This window comes from Neofelis nebulosa, chromosome 11, assembly GCF_028018385.1.
Source record: "Neofelis nebulosa isolate mNeoNeb1 chromosome 11, mNeoNeb1.pri, whole genome shotgun sequence".
Lineage (NCBI taxonomy): Eukaryota > Metazoa > Chordata > Mammalia > Carnivora > Felidae > Neofelis > Neofelis nebulosa.
This window is the reverse complement of record NC_080792.1, coordinates 95,115,735-95,134,542: the sequence shown is the minus strand read 5'-3', so window position 1 is coordinate 95,134,542 and position 18,808 is coordinate 95,115,735. Positions and strand designations below refer to the sequence as shown.

The 18,808-nt window shown below is 56.8% G+C and overlaps 1 protein-coding gene and 1 long non-coding RNA gene across 3 annotated transcripts; one reads left to right on the top strand and one right to left on the bottom strand.

Annotated features, from left to right (window-relative positions):
• Positions 1-1,575: 1,575 nt before the first annotated feature.
• LRCOL1 (leucine rich colipase like 1) lies at positions 1,576-11,818 on the top strand. Of its 2 annotated transcripts, none has more exons than XR_009250641.1 (6): positions 1,576-1,966; positions 8,729-8,819; positions 9,026-9,127; positions 9,469-10,382; positions 10,465-10,587; positions 11,668-11,818. XR_009250641.1 is itself a non-coding variant. In XM_058691558.1 (6 exons), exons 3-6 carry the CDS (start codon positions 9,038-9,040, stop codon positions 11,668-11,670), a joined length of 528 nt encoding a protein of 175 aa, XP_058547541.1. In that variant the 5' UTR covers positions 1,581-1,966; positions 8,729-8,819; positions 9,026-9,037; the 3' UTR covers positions 11,671-11,818. The 2 variants fall into 2 exon arrangements, 1 of the variants encoding a protein (XP_058547541.1); XM_058691558.1 differs by having other exon boundaries at positions 1,581-1,966; positions 10,071-10,382.
• LOC131489541 (uncharacterized) lies at positions 1,859-5,402 on the bottom strand. Its single transcript, XR_009250642.1, has 2 exons — positions 4,729-5,402; positions 1,859-2,210 (listed from the first exon to the last, which is right to left on the bottom strand). It is a non-coding gene; the product is annotated as an uncharacterized LOC131489541 (long non-coding RNA).
• Positions 11,819-18,808: the final 6,990 nt, after the last annotated feature.

The window sequence follows — 18,808 nt, the reverse complement described above, 5'->3', positions numbered from 1 at the left end:
CTGAGAGCCGGATGCGGGGCTCAAACCCGCAAACCCCAAGATCATGGCCAGAGGTGAACTTGCACGCATAGCGGACTGAGCCACCCAGGTGCCCCAAGCGTGGGACTCTTGATTTCAGTTCAGGTCATGATCTCGCGGCTTGTGGGTTCGAGCCCCCACATCAGGCTCTGCACCGACAGTGTGGAGCCTACTTGGGATTCTCTCTGCCCCTCACAAGCTTGCCCTCTCTCTCTCCCTCTCAAAAATAAACATTAAAAAAAAATCAAATGAAAACACCAGGCAAACTCTCCAGGCTGGGAGAAAACCAGTGTAGACCCTAACCACGGAATTTTTAAGGACAGCCACGGTGTCCATTAAAATTTATAATTTGAGGGGCATCTGGGTGGCTCACTTGATTAAGCCTCGGACTTCGGCTCAGGTCGTGATCTTGTGGTTCACGAGTTCGAGCCCCGCATCGGGGTCTGTGCTGACAGCTCAGAGTCTGGAGCCTGCTTCAGATTCTGTCTCCCTCTCTGCTCCTCCCCTACTCCTGTTCTGTCTCTGTCTCTCTCTCTCAAAATAAACATTAAAAAGAATTTTAAAATATTTTTTAAATTTATAATCTGCATGAAACTTTCAAAGACGTTAAAGAAATTAGTCTTAGGAGTGAGTCTCATAATAGTTTTTGTTGTTGTTGTTTTTACTTAAAAATGCCTTTTACAAGTGAAAAAATAAAGTTATTCAACTGAATTTTAAAACGTTTGGTTAACCGGAAATATTACTCTACGGCAAGAATAGAATAAACATATCTGTAAATAACAATGTAAAAACAAAACAGCTAGTTATAAGTAAAAGTCCCAAATAAAAATAAAATTAGATTTCCTTTCTTTTTTTTCTTTTTTTTAACGTTTTTTATTTATTTTTGAGACAGGGAGAGACAGAGCATGAACAGGGGAGGGTTAGAGAGAGGGAGACACAGAATCTGAACAGGCCTCCAGGCTCTGTGCTGTCAGCACAGAGCCCGACGCGGGGCTCGAACTCACAGACCGCGAGATCGTGACCTGGCTGAAGTCGGACGCTCGACCGACTGAGCCACCAGGCGCCCCTAGATTTCCTTTTCTAAACAGCTTCATTGAGATAAAATTCACACGCCATGCAATTTACCCATTTGGAGTACGGATTTCATTGTTTCTAGTATATTCACACGGTGGTACAAACATCACAATCTAATTTAGAACACCGCTTCTGAAGGAAACCCCAGACCCATTACCAGCCCCCACTCTGCTCCCCTCGACCCCGCAGCTGCCCCCCGGAGGACCCCCGGCCACGCCTGCGTCTCCGCCGCTGCCTCCGGGGCTCCCTCTGCTCGTGGCCCGATTCCCGGGCTGGGTCGCAGAGCCGCTCAGACTCCGCAGGGCCCCTGCCGTGCGCCCGGCCAACCCACACGCCCCGAGAGATGATGTGACCAACTGCCCTTTCAGGCCACCGAACTCTGGCGCGCGTTGTTAACGCTGCGCGAACGCGGGTCCCCGACACCCCAGTCGCGACGGGCCGGGGTCGCTCTGGGTTTCTCGCCAGCCCCCCGCCCCCGCCTGCCCCTCATTCCTGCGCCAGCCCCGCCCCCGCCCCGCGTCCTGAAGCGCTTCCCGCCGGCTGCAGGTCCAGACGCGGCCGCCCACCCGCCGCCAGGGGCCGCTCGCTAACCGCTAACCGTCCCAGCTCCCGACGCCCCCTCCTCGCTCTAAATCCACCCACCTCCTTCTGCCTCATCTCTTTGTTGACACGACCATTTCCCAAACTAGACCAAGCACTCTTGGGGGCAAGGAGGGGCGGGCACACGCAATCTTTCCCTGGGCAGAGCCTCGCATATAGTCAACAGTGAGTAAATACATGTTTACTGAATGAACGACCTCCGCAGAGAGAAACGAAGACCACCCCCGATGAGAACAAACCCCTGCTTGGCATCCGGCCACCCACAGGCAGGTGTGTGGGGAGGCTGGTGGTGCGAGGCTGGTGCAGGTGCCCCCAGGGGACTTGGGGGGGGGGGGCGCGAGCATCCCACTAGATCGGTTAAAGGCATATTTGGTCCTGAGTCGGAAGAGGGGAAAGACTGGGGAAGCCACAGCCACTGACCCAGTGCTGGCTGTCTGGCCGGTTGGCCTGCAGCAGCTGTGGTCAAGCTTCCTGGGCTCCCGTGTGGCCCGGCCTCGTCTGCTTCCATCCGGTCCTTCCTGCAGAGGGGGGAGACTCTGGTCAGCTGGAAGGTGGGGCCAGGAAGGAGGTAGGAGAGGAAGGTGGGCCTTGCCCTGGTGAGTCTGTGGCGCTTTGCCCAGGTCCTGTGGATTCTCCCTTGGGGGCTGGAGTCTGTTCTGGAGTTACGGCTTGGCCGGTCTCCCTTACAGAGGGGCAGGTGGAGCCCACGATAGAAAGGTAGGAGCACTGAACACTTGAGCAGTTATCAGCGGCCAGGGAGAGATTTTCTGCGAGCACTGTCCAGCTTCACGCATTTGCCCGTGTGGTCTGCTTCCCTGTGTGTAAGCGTGCAGAGGCTGCTGCCCTGGGCCGACTGCCCCGGTCCGGGCCACACTGCCTTTCCTTGGAGGTGGCAAAGGAGGCAGGGCGGGTAAGGCCCCAGTGTGAGGGGTTCGTGCTCGAAATATGGGAGCCACAGTTCAGGGAATAATTTATTGGCGTCTGTGATTTCTGGCAAGATTTGACATCAAGCTTTTTTTAAATAAGTTTATTTTTGACACAGAGAGAGAGAGAGAGAGAGAGATCACAGCGGGGGAGGGGGAGGGGCAGAGAGAGAAAGGGAGACACAGAATCCGAAGCAGGCTCCAGGCTCTGAGCTGTCAGCACAGAGCCTGACGCGGGGCTCGAACCCACGGACCGTGAGATCTTGACCTGAGCTGAAGCCGGACACAACTGACTGAGCCCCCCAGGCACCCCTGGCATCAAGCTTTTATTTGCCAGATTGAAATACTATGGAATCATATTTTGGTGTTGAGGTTTGGAAGGAAAGACTGTGGAAAGATGTCTGCTCTGAGAGATTTATACACAAATATCCAAGGAAAGAGACTGCATTAATAAAAGAATATTTAAGAATAAGCAGGGGCTGTGAATGCCCTGTTCTTCCAAGTTCAGGAACAGCTACGCCTCAGGGCCTCCCAGGCCTCTGAGCAGTGCTGGTAGCCTTTGATTTACGGCAGTGAGATACACATAAAATTTTTCCCATTGTAAACACCGTAACGGTCACAGTTCAGGGGCACCAGGTACCCCCGCACCGCCCTGCCGGGGCCCACCGTCCACGTCCAGCACTGTCTCGCCCTCCGAGACTGACGCTCTGTCCCGCTCCACGCTGACGGCGGCCCAGCGCCCGGTACCCATCTTCTACCCTCTGCTTCTACGAATCTGGCTGCTCTAAGGCCTTCCTACGAGTGGAAGCCTGCAGTGTCTGTCCTTCTGGGACCGGCTTATTTCACTCAGCATCATGTCCTCCGCACCCAGCCAGGTTGTGACACGTGTCAGGATTTCCCTCCTTTTTCAGGTGAATTACATGTCATTGTATGGATGGACTACGTTCTGTTTATCCTTCATCCTGGACACCTGGGCTGCGCCCACCTCTTGGCTGCTGGCCTTGTTGCTGCCGTGGACGGCATGGGCTGGAGCCGCTCTGTGGGGACAGCGGGTGTCTGTGGGGCATGGCTGTTTGACCAGGCACATCAGGCCCAGTTTTATAAACGGCCTGTGAACTTTTCAAGGGCCCATGAGAAATCAGAGACCATAAAGGTTTTTTTTTGCCCTGTTCAAAGTACAAAAAAACATGGCAAGTTTTAAATTCTTAAATATTCAAGTTGTGATTTAAATCCAGCCTTCATATAGTTGTATTACTCATATTCTTTATATTTGATGTAATATGGAGGCAAGACTTTCAAGACTGATACAGTGGCTACAGGTTTGCCCATTTATTTTCGGGAATGTTTATCCGACTCCGTTGTCTAGTGTCATTTCTCTGGAACATGTGCTTAGGGGCATCTGGGAGCCTTGACCTGCAGTGAGGGGACAGAAAGAGTTCCCACAGGGGCACCTGGGTGGGTCAGTCAGTTGACTTTAGCTCAGGTCTTGATCTTGTGGCTCGCGAGTTCGAGCCCCGTGTCAGACTGCTGTCAGCACAGAGCCCACTTCAGATCCTCTGTCCCCCTCTCTCTTGCCCCTCCCCTGCTTGCACTGTCTCTCTCTCTCTCTCTCTCTCTCTCTCAAAAATCTTTGGGGCGCCTGGGTGGCGCAGTCGGTTAAGCGTCCGACTTCAACCAGGTCACGATCTCGCGGTCCGTGAGTTCGAGCCCCGCGTCAGGCTCTGGGCTGATGGCTCGGAGCCTGGAGCCTGTTTCCGATTCTGTGTCTCCCTCTCTCTCTGCCCCTCCCCCGTTCATGCTCTGTCTCTCTCTGTCCCAAAAATAAATAAAAAACGTTGAAAAAAAAAAAAAAAAAAAAATCTTTATATATATAAATATAAAAGAGTTCCCCCAGCCCTTCCACTGTCCCTCGAGTGCTGGCTCATGGAGCTTACAGATCAGGAGAACAGAGGCCCAGGGTCAGCAGAATGGAACGCGGCCCAGTGCGTAAGCATGACGCAGGGAGATGTGTCCACACCCCAGGAGAAGGGCCCTGGAAGGGACAGCCCCACCCAACCCGGATCTGGACCTCCAGCCTCCAGGACTGTGAGGAACAAACGGTGGTTGAACCCACCCCGCTCACGGTGTTTGTTATGCAGCCGTAGCGGACCGGTACGGGTGTCCCATGGTTGCTCAGGGGGCATTGTTGGCTGGTCCTGACTTGAGGACGCTGCAGCCGCTGGCCCAGTGCTGGTCCCCGAGGGCCAGCTGAGAGATGGAAGTTGGCTTCGGGTTGGCTGCTGCGGCCCGGGGGCCGAGTCCCACTTTCAAAGATGGTCCGGCCCTTGTCCGTCTGTGTGTTCAGTCTTCCAGGACTAAAAGGTGGTCTTGGGTTGCATCAGGGAGATACTTGGCGACCTCATAAGAGCTGTTTCTGAATGTTCCGTAAGTTCAGTGGCCTCCAGGGCCTGGGGGTCTGGGAGCTGCTGGCAGGAGCTGCCTGGTGGGCGGCCTCAGCGGCCCCTGGAACGCACGGAGGCCACCCCAGAAGGCTTCGCTCGCAATCCCCATCCGCCGTGCGGGCCGTGCAGGGAACCCACAAGCTCATACATCACACCTGCCGGCATCTGGGGCCACACGCGGCACAGGTATGTCCTGACTGCCAGCTGCTGCTCTTGAGGGGAAAACGTTTAAACACCGGGTAGCACGTGAACGCTGAAATAGACTTCGAAGTGCCTTTCCGAAGGTAAGAAGTGAAAAGAGCTTTGGCGCTGCTCGTGCTGCGCCCAGCAGCCTCCCTCTGCTCTCCTCTCCCGTGGTCTTTGTCATTCTTTGTGGCTGCAGATCAGAATACGGCTCCGTGTTCATGGTGCTGTACCTCTTTTGAAACCAATTAGCAAAACTTGGGAACAAAATGGTCTAGCAATGCTTTTGTGACTTCTGAACTATCTTAAACGGATTGCAGATAAATTTAAGTATAAAATTACAGAAAGCCCGAAACTCAGCTGATGTGTGCTGTGATTTGCTATTTTTTCCAAAAACAAAACAAAACAAAAAACCCGATAGACGATGATAGCCTCCTTTGGCCTGAGGTGTCCTGTGTTGCTGAACGTGTCTTCACGGGGATTCACATGTCACATGGGCAGCGGGTCGTTTCCGGAGATTTTTGTGGAGGCCAAATGACTGTTAAGTGTGGAGGCGCTCTGGAAAATACCAGCCTCACCGGTTCTGCTAGCGCTCCTGTTAATGTGACTTGAGCAGGAGGTACACAGAGTCCTCGGGGGCCCCCCGTGCTGGCTCCCTGACCCCAACCCTGCCATGGGCTCTGGCTCCCGCCTCCTCACAAGCTTCCCCACGGGAGCCTGCCCAGAAATGGCTGTCCCTGGGCCGTCCCCTGCGGCTCCACTGTTTTGTCCAGCTCCTGGGCTCTCCTCGTCCGTCTGCGTCACCCCAAGCGCGAGGACACGGTGTGTCTGCCTTTCTCCCTGGGGACCTTCTGCGTTTCTCAGTTCCAGCCCCAGGAGGACTTGTCTTGTGGTCAGAGGTGCTCCTGGCCTGGGGACCTGAACAGACCAGGAGACAACAAACAGGTTTCCACTGTGCTTTGCGGGGCAAGTGACACCAGTAAAGAACAAAGGGGCAAGGGGGCGCCTGGGTGGCGCAGTCGGTTAAGCGTCCGACTTCAGCCAGGTCACGATCTCGCGGTCCGTGAGTTCGAGCCCCGCGTCAGGCTCTGGGCCGATGGCTCGGAGCCTGGAGCCTGTTTCCGATTCTGTGTCTCCCTCTCTCTCTGCCCCTCCCCCGTTCATGCTCTGTCTCTCTCTGTCCCAAAAATAAATAAAAAATGTTGAAAAAAAAAAAAATTAAAAAAAAAAAAAAAAAAAAAAAAAAAAAGAACAAAGGGGCAAGATGAGCACATCTTCACTGGAATCATCTGGAAACCAGAGGTTCAGGGGACACGACATGGGACAGCAAGAGGCCACCACTGACCTCATAGATGGGCAGCAAGGTCCCGGAGAGGCTCAGCCGTCCCCCCCCCACCCCACCCCCAAAGGGCCTGTAGCACCTGGGACGGAAACCAAAGGCAGGACTGAGTCTGAGGCTCGTGGACCCTGGGCTGGGAGCTGGTGGTCCTGGAGGGGAGCACGGCCATGGGGCGGGAAGACAGACTTGAGGAGGGTTCTAGAACAGGAGTCTAGCTTGTACTGTGGGATGATGGAATGTTCTAGAACCAGATAGAGGTGGTGCTTGCACACTGCTAGGAATGCCCTAAAGGCCCCTGAATTGTTTACTTTACAAAAAGTTATAGAGGCGCCTGGGTGACTCAATCGGTTAAGCCTCGGACCTCAGCTGAGGTCATGATCTCACTGTTCATGGGTTCGAGCCCCGCGTCAGGCTCTGTGTGGACGGCTCAGAGCCTGGAGCCTGCTTCGCATTCTGTGTCTCCCTCTCTCTCTACCCCTCCCCCGCTCATGCTCTGTCTCTGTCTCTATCTCTCTCCCAAAAATAAACATTTGAAAATTCTTTTTTAATTTATAAAAATTTAAAAATGGTTAACTTTATGTTCTGTGAATATCACTTCAGTTTTGTTTTATTTATCTGTTTATTTATTTATTTATTTACTTTGAGGGAGAGAGAGAGAGCACAGGCAGAAGAGAGGGGCAGAGGGAGAGAGACGATCGGAAGCAGGTTCCATGCCCAGCACAGAGCCCGACTCGGGGCTCAATCCCATAACCCCCGGGGTCATGACCTGAGCCGAAATCAAGAGTTGGATGCTCGGGGGCGCCTGGGTGGCTCATCTTTCAGGCATCCAACTCTTGATTTTGGCTCAGGTCATGACCTCACAGTTTGTGAGTCCAAGGCTCACATCAGGCTCTGCACTGATGGTGTGGAGCCTCCTTGGGATTCTCTCTCTCCCTCTCTCTCTACCCGCTCTCTCTCTCTCAAAAAAAAAAAGAAAAAAAAAAAAGAGAAAAGAGTTGGATGCTCAATGGACTGAACCTCCCAGGTACTCCATTACTTAATTTAAAAAATATTGGGGCGCCTGGGTGGCGCAGTCGGTTAAGCGTCCGACTTCAGCCAGGTCACGATCTCGCGGTCCGTGAGTTCGAGCCCCGCGTCAGGCTCTGGGCTGACGGCTCGGAGCCTGGAGCCTGTTTCCGATTCTGTGTCTCCCTCTCTCTCTGCCCCTCCCCCGTTCATGCTCTGTCTCTGTCCCAAAAATAAATAAAAAAACGTTGAAAAAAAAAATAAAAAAAAAAAATAAAAAAAAAATAAAAGAGGCATCTTGCGGGGGGGAGGGGGGGCGGGGCTGGTCTGTCAGTTAAGCCCCTTGATTTCGGCTCACGTTATGATCTTGCAGTTCGTGGATTCAAGCCCTGCATCAGGCTCTGTGCTGATGATGCGGAAGCTGTTTGGGATTCTCTCTCTCTCTCCCTCTTTGCCGCTTCCCCCACCTCTCAAAATAAATAAATATTGGGGAAAAAAAAAGATAAAAGAACGGGGGGCAAAGTTGGAGGCCAAACCATCAGCTTTATGAATAGCCAGACAATCGGCCAAATACCCTGCGCGAGGGCAGGGGCGGCTGAGGCTTGGATCTGAGGCTGACCCGGGACTCCTGGCCATCCTCCCCATGCGGGGCGGGAGGACTCACCCGTGCCTGGGGGCTGCCACGCCTGCTCCCCCAACTGCAGGGCGTGGGCTCACGGCTCAGCCTGCCCGCCTCAGCGGGGGGCGGGGTGGGGGTGGGGGTGGGGGGGTGGGGGAGGGCATAGGAGCTGGACTCACAGGAGGGTCGCACAGCCCGTGGGTGCTCTCTGACGTCAAGCAGAGAGGCTCCTGTTCAACTCAGGGCACGATCCTTCCCAGGAGAAAGGGGTGTTGAAAATTCATTTTCCAGTCAGCGATAAAAAGGGATTTGCTATCAAGTGGGTGAAGGAAGCCAGTCTGGAAAGGCTGCATCTTGGACGGTTCCAGCTCTAGGATAGTGGGGAAAAGGCACGAGGCACAACTACGAGACCAAAAAAGAACCCCCAAAAGATCCATGGTTGCCGGGGTTTCATGGGCAAGGCTGAGCAGGCAGAGGGCAGTGAAAATACTGTGTGTTAATGTGGTGGCCTTCGTCCAACCGGCAGAACGTCCCGCACCGGCAGTGAACCCGGGAGCTCGTAATAATGTACCTGTATCACCTGACCAGCTGTAGCCGATGTCCCGGCATCCGCTGACGTAATACTAGGGAAACAGGGGGGAGGGGGCTGTATGGGAACTCTTCGTACTTTCTGTGCAACTTCTGTAGCCCTAAAACTGCTCCAGAAAATGTCTGTTACTGTAAAAAACCTGTTTTGCGAGAGGAAGACGGGGAAGGGGGGAAGGAAGCGGGTGCCCACGCAGGTGCCGTGGGGGACAGGGAGAACCATCTGGGGCATTGACAGGCCGGGAGCCCCATGGCGTGCGCCAGGCGTCTGCTGCTGCTGCTCTGCTTGCTGCCTGTGTCCTTGGCCTGGAGGCCCAAGACCGTGTTCCATTTGCATAAGGTAAGCACCCCCCCCCTCCCCCCCCCCCCCCCCCCCCCCCCCGCCGCAGCGGAGGTGGCCCCCACTCGGGCTCCCGGGTGTTCCCGGCTCCTCTCCGCAGGTGTCTGCCCCCACGAATCCTGTCTGGGCTCTCTGGAAAAGAAGGCCCCCCGGGCGTTTGGGCCCCCAGGACGGCTGACGCTGGCTCCCCCAGGCCGCAGGGTCCTCGACGATGACGGTCACAGGCCGGGGAGCCAGGCAGGTAGCGCTGTGCCAGGTGCCCGGTGGGGCCACTCCGTGTTCAGCACGTTCTGCTTTGCTTTGGAAAATAGACTTGTGTTTCATAAGAAGCTGTTCTGTAGGTGAACACGGGCTGGAGTTCCTATTTTTAACCAAGTTTACACACAAGTACGTAAAACTCTGAGTACCCGCCGCGGGAAAAGTCGTTACGAGGGACCCACACCAACAACAGCTCTGGGGCCTCAGCAGTTTGCTGAGTTTGCAAAGGGGTGTTGCGACCCGAAGCTTGAGAACTTCCATCAAAGGCCTCAGGAGCAGGGGGCCTCCAGCGGCCGGCCGGGCCAGGACCGGGGTGAGGGCCAGCCGCGGCTCCTGCCCGCCTGTGACCCGGCCCTGCCCTCCTGGGCCCGTAGAAGCTGTGAGAGTCCGTGGCAGCTCTTCCCCTCCCCGCTCCGCTGCTCCTCCTCTCGTCCTCTGTGCCTTGGTTTACCTTCCGTCCCTGTGGCTCACCACACAGACCATGTTAGTCCTCTTCCCCTCCCTTTCCGCTGGCTCCCCCCGCCATCAGCCCCACCAGGTCTGGGACATTCGGGAACTTGGAAGGGAAGCAGAAAGGAGGGGAGGGTGTTCCTAAATCAAGAAGCCCTACTGGGCGCTGGGTCTGCAGGGGATGCCAGGCCCGTGAGGATCGCCTGGAGGGCCCGAGCCACTGCTGTGTCCCCAGCAGCCTGGAGTCACAGACGCTCTGCACCACCCAGACCGGCTCCCTCCAGGGCCGGGCCCGGCAGAAGGCATCCGAGCGGGCTGGCCGGCACCAGGAGGAGGAGGGTCCCGCTGCCGCCCAGAGCTGGCCGCCGAGGGGGCAGGGGGCCGGCGGAGAGAACGGGGTCTCCCCTCCGGCGGCCAGCAGCCGAACGGCCACGCCTGCTCCGAGCACTCCGAATGCCAGAGCCGCTGCTGTGTGCTCAGCGTCTCCAGCTCCGAGCTGACCTGCAGATCTATGACCATCTTCCTGCAGTGTCAGCCTTGGCGCAAGGTGAGCCGGCGGCCGGGCCGCGGCAGGGAGGGCCGGGGCCAGGGCGGGAGGCGGGCACCAGGCTCCGGCTCTGTGTCCCCAGCCCAACGGGAGCCACTGCACCAAGGACGACGAGTGCCAGAGCAGGTGTTGCCTCGCTCCGACCGAGGTCAGCCACCGCCGCTGCGTCCCCCAGAGAGGGATCCTGGTTCAGTGCCTGCTCTTGGTGAGTGCCCCCGATGCCCGGGTGGAGGGGCTGCCCGGAGCCCTGGACTGGCCCTAGGGCCTGCGCCGAGCGAACGGGATTCTCCGAACCCACGGAGCGTCCCCTTCCAGGAGAGGCTGTCCTCTGCCATCTGGACACTGGCCTCTGCGTCCACTTCCTTGAGCAGGAAGGCCCGGATGAGGCCTCCGAAAAGGAAACAGGTCACAGGCAGGTCCCTCGGGGTCTCGGCAGGGAACAGGTGCCCCCACCTGGGAAAGGGCCATCTGATGCGTGGCTGGGTGGTGAACCCACCTCACCAGGTGCCAGGATTACCGGGTGCCAGGATTCCCAACGTGGGGCTGAAGGCGGGGGTGGGGGGTTGGGGACAGAGGGAGGGGGTGGAAGAAGGGACTTCGGAGAGGAGGGGGTGAGAGATGGGGAGGGGGTGGACAGAGGTGGGGAGGGTCGGAGATGGGGGGGGGCCACAGCAGCTGGAGATGGGCCTTGGGGGTTGCTGAGAGAACGCGCGGGTGCAGTGATGTGTGGGTGTTTAAGTACGTGGTCTGATGCCGGAATCCATAACTTCTTTCCGATTGTGAAGGGGTCTCTGCTCCCAGGGTTAAGGGGCACATTCTTGAGCACACACGACCTCCCTCTTTGGAGCTGCGGCACCATCAGGGAAGCACTGGGCACAGCAGGTGTTCGCCGCAGGGTGTAAATGCTGGATTCCCTGTGTGGTCCTTGCCCCAGACGAGCTGGTTCCGCCAGTGAGGGTGAGGGTGGGGGCGGTGTTGGGTGCCTGACGGGCCCCGTATCTCCCTGTGCGTTTTCTTTTTTTTTTTTTTTAAATTTTTTTTTTTCCAACGTTTTTTATTTATTTTTGGGACAGAGAGAGACATAGCATGAACGGGGGAGGGGCAGAGAGAGAGGGAGACACAGAATCGGAAACAGGCTCCAGGCTCTGAGCCATCAGCCCAGAGCCTGACGCGGGGCTCGAACTCACGGACTGCGAGATCGTGACCTGGCTGAAGTCGGACGCTTAACCGACTGCGCCACCCAGGCGCCCCTCTCCCTGTGCGTTTTCTAACTTTGCCCCGTTAGTGACGGGGAAACTCATCCTCGTGGAAGAACCAGTCCGGACCCGGGAGAAGCTCAGCCTGGATCTCATGCCTGCGTTTAGCTGGGAGCTCAGCTCGTGGTTCCCGCCGCTCGTTCTGGGCTGTGAAAACCTGCAGGTGTCAGACGCGCCCGTCCTGTCTACCAGCGAGCTTCTGGAGACCGCTCTGGAGCTCCGGGGAACCTGCAGCTTGATGGCCTCACATCAGTGAGCCCCGCTGACCGAGTCAAGGCACCGCGGCACTTGTATTTTTTTCAGACAATAAAGATAATACAAATCTGTAGCAGACGTGGAGACCGTGGAGAGGTGGAGCCTGCTCAGGTTGCCTGCCTAGGAATATGCGTCCAGCAGAGATGAGCCTGACCCGGAGGGAGAGGGGCAGAGCAGGGGCGTGCCCTCCCCACGGGGCGTCTTGTCCTGGCAGGTAGAAATCATCCGCCCACTGTCCCAAACTGAAAAGCCTCCCCTGAGCGTTGCTGCCCGACAGGAAACACAAGCAAACACAAGCACGGGAGCAGACCGGAGCCAGGACTCCCTGGAGGGGCCCCAGGTCCTGCCGCTTCCCTAGGAGCAGACGTGCTGGCTAACTCAGAGCCCGTTCCCACCAGGGCCTTCTTGGCGTTCCCAGGGTGCAGGGCCTCGGGCGAAGCACCCGGACAACTGGCTTCTGGGGCTCCCGTCGCCCATGCCGACACCGGGCTGCTTCTCTGAGCGCCTTAAAAATATTTCGCCTCCTCCCTCCCCACCTCGTCCCTTCTGCCCCTCCTCCTCCTCCCCCTCTTCCCCCCCTCCTTCTTCCACTCCTCCTCCCCTCCCCCTTCCTCTCCCTCTTCCCTTCCTCCCCTCCCCCTTCCTCTCCCTCCTCCCTTCCTCCTCCTCCCCTTCCTCTCCCTCTTCCCTTCCTCCCCTTTCTATCCCTTCTTTCCCACCTCCTCCTCCTTCTCCCCCTTCTTCTCTTCCTTTCCCTTTCCTCTCCATCCTTCCTTCCTCTCCTCTCCTCCCTCCTTCTTAGCCTGAGCTAAGATGATTGTTGCAGAGAAAGTTAGGAGAAGCCATTGCTTCTATCCTAATAATGAGAGCAGGTGAGGTAAGCCATAAGGTATAGCAAAAAAAAAAAAAAAAAAAGGAAAGAACAGATGTAAGTGTAAAACATAACGTACAAAGCATTTAGAAGAAAAATAGGATACTTTCTTGATTTCGGATTCAACAAAGAGTTCTTAGATATGACCAAATGTCACTCATAAGAGAAAAGGTAGATAAACCCCTAAAATTAAGAACTTTCATTTTATGATACATACCATTTTATAGGTTTTATTAAAACTTGCAGAAACCACGTGCTTTTAAAAAATGTTTATTTATTTTTGAGAGAGAGAAAGAGGCAGAGAGGGAGAGAGAATCCCAAGCAGGGTCAGCACTGTCAGTGCAGAGCCCGATGTGCGGCTCAGACTCACATGCCACAAAATCATGACCTGAGCCGAAATCAAGAGTCGGACGCTTAACCAACAGTCACCCAGGCACCGCTATTTTTTTATCTTATTATTTTATATTTTACTTTATATTTAATTGCATTTCATTATTTCATTTTATTGTAATCTCTATACCCAACATGGGGCTGGAACTCAAGACCCTGAGATCAAGAGTTTCGTGCCCCTCCACCTGAGCCGGCAGGTGCCCCTAGGACAGAAACCGTTAAGGGAAACTGTTAACCTAACAAAGGGCTTATATCCAGGGTATATTAAAAAAAAAAACTCTTGGGACTTAACACTTACTAAACAACCCAATTAAAAAGTAGACCAAAGACCTGCGCAGACATTTCGCCAAAGAGATCCACAGGGGGCAGAAAAGGGCATACAACGTGTTGGCCGTCAGGGAAACGCACGTCAGGACAGACGGCGGAGTGACAGTCCTGACTGTCCCCACTGCTTGTGCCAGATTCACAAGGAGACCCCTGTGACCAAAGTTCGTGACCAAAGTCACTGTTTTCCACGCCTGTATTTCTAGCAGCTGAACCCAGCTCCTAAATTGTATCATCCAAAAGCCAAGTTCCCTTTTCTTGAAGGTTTGGAAGAGATTTCTCTAACTGAGCACCAGAGGAAGGCTTGCATTTGGAGGCCCGTGTGTGAAAAGATAGGTAACATCCAAGTTCCATTTGACGGCACAGGTGTACCCAGCGCCTGGCTGAGAACGAGTGAGCTGCTCGGCCGAGGGAAGCCTGGACCTGAAACAGGGAAGCGTAGGTAGAGCCGGGCCTCTGAACAGCATCCCCCCAGGGACCACAGGCAAGGGGATCTGGCGGCCACTTGGGTGCGCGTACAGCTGGAGGCCCACAGACAGTGAGCCAACGGCGCACGTGCAGACGGTGGCGGCCCGAGCGCAGTGCAGGCGCCGCAGGCCAAGGGCGCATGTGCAGGCGGTGCAGGCCAAGGGCGCATGTGCAGGTGCCGCAGGCCAAGGGCGCATGTGCAGGCGGTGCAGGCCGGGGGAGGTCTTGACCTCAAAAGTGCGGCCAACTGCAGAACCTGGGCCCGGGAGCTGCTCCCAGAGCCACTCGGCATCTGTTCGATCCAAGCAGGATCCCCCACGACGGCACATTTCGCCCCGAATCCAGAGCAGGTTGCGTGCCTGGGCGGGGATCGAGGGGGACGGTCGGGTTGCCCTCCAGAGGGAGGGTCAGAAGCCTCCCTTGCTGGAGAGGCCGGGGCACCCACCGGGCAAGTGGACCACCTGGGGACTGACTGGTGCCAGGTACAATGTGCTGCATCAGAAAGACGGTCCTGGTGTGGGCATCCTGGGGTGGGTCGGGATCTCCACGGGGCTGGGGTGTCCCCGAGACCCAAGGGGCGGACGGCACATGTGCAGGCCACGCAGGTGGCACAGCCTGGGGCCCGGAACAGGGCGGCTGTAGGAAGGGGCCAGGTCACAGGAGGAGGCTGCTTGGGGCCCGGGTCGGCCTCGTTCAGAGACTTAGTTCACACTCGGGCACATGTGCCCCCCCCCCCCCCCCCCCCCCCGAAGGCCGATCTAGAGGCAAATGTACTACCTTTCTAGCTCTGGGCGGGGCCAGCGGGCTGGTGAATCCTAGTGAATCCTCCCCCAAAGACCCGGGGAGGGGAGCCTTGATGGCTGGAGAGGCGGGGGAGCCCATCGGCACAGACAGGCCGGAGAGGACTGACTGCTGCTGCATTCAAGCTGCTGGCTCAGAGAGATTCTCGGGCTGGGATCTCTCCTCCTGGAAGGCCGTCCGGGTGGTTCTGGTGTGGACGGAGCTCCACAGGCAGAGGGCCCGGGCTCCACACACGGGGGAGGGGGGCCTGGTGCGCATGTGCGCGCCCCGCGGGTGCCTAGAATGGAGCGAATGTGCGGAGAGGTCTGGGGAGGGGAGCGGGCGCCCGGCTGTCCCAGGCCTCTGCCTGATTCTCCGCCCTCCGCTCCACAGTTGTGCCTATTTCACCCCAAAGGCAAAGGGGGGGAGAGCGCGCTGCCTCGGTCGGAGGGGCCGGGGTGGCTGGTTTCCAGCCAGAGACGCCCGGGAGCCTCGATTCCTGGTAACCCCGGGACCCCTCAGGCAGGCAGCCAGGCGCAGGGGGCACGGACTGCAGCGTTTCGTCACCTGAGAAAGTGTTTGGGTGGAGGGGGTGACTGTTTTCATCGTGGAGGCTGCTGGGTGATTCCGGCTCTTCCGGATTTCCACCGGGGTCCAGGGCTCCGCTGGCTGCCGGGGCGTGTATCCCGCTTGTACGAGCGGCCCGGGTCAGGGGAGCCCAGGACAGCGGGCGCGGCGAGGCTCGGCTGTAGGGGGTCCATGTGCCCTACATACTTGCGCCCCAGGTGGGTGCAACCTGCCTAGCTGGGTGTGCTACCCTTTCAGCCGGAGCTGGAGGAACTGGGACTGTCTGGCCCGGGTGGCCCTGAGCCCCCGGACGGTGCTGTCCTTTGATAAGAGACACCTGGGAGCCTTGAGGAGGGTAAGCCCGGAGCCTCAGGCGGCCGTTCCAAGCTGGGACTGCGCTTGGCCGCTTGAGAGGGGCATCCAAGAGAGAGGTGTGGGTGGTGGCCCCTCCAGGCTGCAGGCGGTGCATGTGGCCCCAGACCCCCCCCCCCCCCCCCCCGCGCTCCACAGGCTGATACCCCCAGCTGCCCTCCGCGGGCCGACGGGGCGCCTACTGAGCAGGCTCCAGCCGCACAGGCGAGGGTCTGGAGAGGGTCTGGAGAGGCCGGTTCGCAGGCGTGGCCCGGTGGGGGACGTGGCACCTGCCTATTTGCAAGCGCCAGTCCGCACGAAGGCGTGGATCCCTTCTGCCGGAGGGCAGAGCGGAGGGATCTGGAAGCCTCGCAAGCACCGAGGCCAGCGCGCGCACCGTGGTACCCCTCCACGACAGGCACCTGGGAGCCTTGTTTGCTGCAGAGACCCGGGACTTCCGAACAGCGAGCTCACCTGGGGACTGCCTCTCACCACTTCCGGGCCGCCTGCAAAGCGATTTCAGAGGTGGGCGGGCTCCCTCCGTGTTTGACGCAATTGACGCAATGCAGAGGTGGGGGGAGGTGGGCCCTGGCTCCCAAGGCGGCGGACGGACGGGGTGAGTACCGTGCATGCGTGAGCCTCACGAGTGGGGGTGGGGGTGGGGGTGGGGGTGGGGGTGGGGGTGGGGGGGCAGGGCCTGGAGCAGGGCCGCGTGGGGCGAGGTCGGGACACGGTAGTGGGCTTGTGTGGACCCGAATCTACCTAAAGCCAAGCCCTGACCTGCACCAGTGTCACGTGCCCCCTGAAGTCTGGTGGGTTTGGGGACAAACAGTGCTGAGACTGATTGTCTTCGCCACCAGTGTCTTTAATGCTGGTTCACTGAGTATCTCCAGCCAATTAATGGTTTTTAATTTACCATCAAGGAAATAGCAAACTCACACTCATGCTAGATTAATCACACTGTTTCCAGGCAAGGGGAGATGAAAGGAATCAAGTTCAAATGTAGCAGAAGTGTGTTTTTATAGCCATGGACACTTGGAGAGAACCCCTGACCCCCCCCCCCGCCTTGTCGACAGATCTGACCTCCAGCTGCCCGAGTCAGAGTTTGGTGTTAGAGCTCGTTTCCAGGGAAGCATGGTTCGGGTGCTGATGGCCCAGAAGGACCTCCCTGAGGGGCCTTAGCCTGGCTTTCCCCACTGCCTGTAAGAGGGGCTGTTCCTCCCCAGCAGGACACTTCACATCAGCAACTGTAGGCTTGCCCAGGGGGAGCACTGCTGGGCAGTCCTCCGCGCTTGGGTGTCCACGGTCTACGTATCCCCTTGTCCTCCCTGCTCCTTCCTGTGTCTGCACGATGAGCCCCCGGAGGGGCCCCCTGCCGCCAATTGCTGAGTTCTTCTGGGCGAGAGCAGATGAGACGCTGCCGTCCCGACAGGACTTCCCAGGCTCTTGTGTCAAAACAGCTTTGCTGCCGAGAGCAATCTTGTTCTTTGCCACAAAGAAGTGGGTGTGAAATCCTATCGGACCAACACACAGCCACCCACCCTGTGATTCCACATCCCTCACCCGCGACTTCATAGTGGCACCTAACGCCCCATACACATTCAAGTTCACAGAAGTCTCCGTCCACCCTGTGCACGATTCTACATCACGTCTACGTTCGTCGCAGACACTCGTATGTTGTGTTTTTCCTTTGCACGCTTTTCACCCCACACTTTCACAACCCGTGTAAGCAACTGGACCCCGATGTGATCGGTATGAGCACAGCTAGAAACCTGAACGTGGAGCCATATCCAATCGTCAGACGATCCACAGCTCAACTTCTGAAACCAGTCACTGGCTTCCCGACACCTTCCTCGTACAGGTCAGTGTCAGAGGCTGGGGTGCTTGCAGAGCACCGTCAGGCACACGTTCGCCGGCCAGGACGTGAGCAGCGGGGCTCTTGTGATTTTAGAGGATGCACTGCTCCCTTTTCAGCTCCCGCGAGGTTCTCTTCCTTGATTCGTCTCGACTTCCAGGTGTACCCTATTGTCTAGCGCACAGCTTCCATCCATGAGGCTAATTTCTGGAAGTTCAGTGTGAGAGTCTCCGGCTTCCTTAGTCTTCTCTGACCTTGAGGAATATCGCTTCCTTCCGATGTCACACACAAGACCCGGTTGTACGCAGCCCATCGCGTTGTGTCCTTTTTTCTGCTTTGACTCCAGTAGGTCAGGCTGAGCCTTGGCTCTGAGCGTACTAGCCGGGTCCACACTATCTGGTTCCTGTGTCGTGTACACCTGGTGGAGGAGGCATCGAGGCCATACCCCCCGGCACTCGTGTCCTAGGTAAGCCAAAGGCCTAAGGGTTGGAGGATATTTTCGTGCCATTCCACCAACGTCTCCTTAAGAACATGTTTCCCTCTATCACTACGGGGCTCTCTGTGGCCTGTAGGCCCACTCCACTCTCTTTTCATACTGGGGGTCCCCAGAGGTGTGGTCCTGTTTCCTCCTACAAGTGCCAATAGTCTGTTTCCTGAGGAATCACAGCCACGAGGCTGTGTGGCGGCCGCCTCACTCTGACCGGGTTTTCTGGCATCTCAGCCAGCCAGGATCACCCCCAACATCGTAGCTGTCCTAAGAGTATTCCCCTATCTGCCCATCTCACGGAAGCAATTGTCTACACTAGAGAAATCCCTGTCGTGATTTCTCCACCTGCTTCATGGCGAGTTTTCATCGGTTTATTTCTGTGTGAAATTCCTCTGTGTTTTGTAATCCACTGCTAGTCTTGTCCATCTGTGTGCCCAGTGATGACAAAGCTGCCGTGGTCTGTGTGCTAAATGGAAATGATTTGGTTTCACACACTTTTACAGTGTGCTTTGAATGCTCAGGTATAGAGGAAAAGCAGTTGTCCAAGTTCCCAGGGGAAACTCCTACCAGTCAGCACAGATTGGTTTCCTCCCTTTTGGCAAATCTCTTTTTGATACAGGTTATACGTTTGGCACAGAGAAAGACGAACACTGAGCACATCGGGGGACCTGCATCTGGTCTCAAAGTCCTGTGTGTTAAATTCCTAGGCATGGCCTGCGTTGTAGGTTCCGATATATGTGAGAGGCTTTGCTCCTTTTTCTTTCTTTAATTTAAATTCTAGTTGGTTACCATACGGCATAGTGTTTGTTTCAGGTGGAGGAT

What these genes read in the sequence shown, in the direction of transcription:
- LRCOL1 (XM_058691558.1), top strand. Translation starts at nt 9,038, where the DNA reads ATGGCGTGCGCCAGGCGTCTGCTGCTGCTGCTCTGCTTGCTGCCTGTG. An exon ending in CCGTGTTCCATTTGCATAAG is followed by an intron (nt 9,128 to 10,070) that starts GTAAGCACCCCC and finishes CTGTGTCCCCAG; the next exon opens with CAGCCTGGAGTCACAGACGC. An exon ending in AGTGTCAGCCTTGGCGCAAG is followed by an intron (nt 10,383 to 10,464) that starts GTGAGCCGGCGG and finishes CTGTGTCCCCAG; the next exon opens with CCCAACGGGAGCCACTGCAC.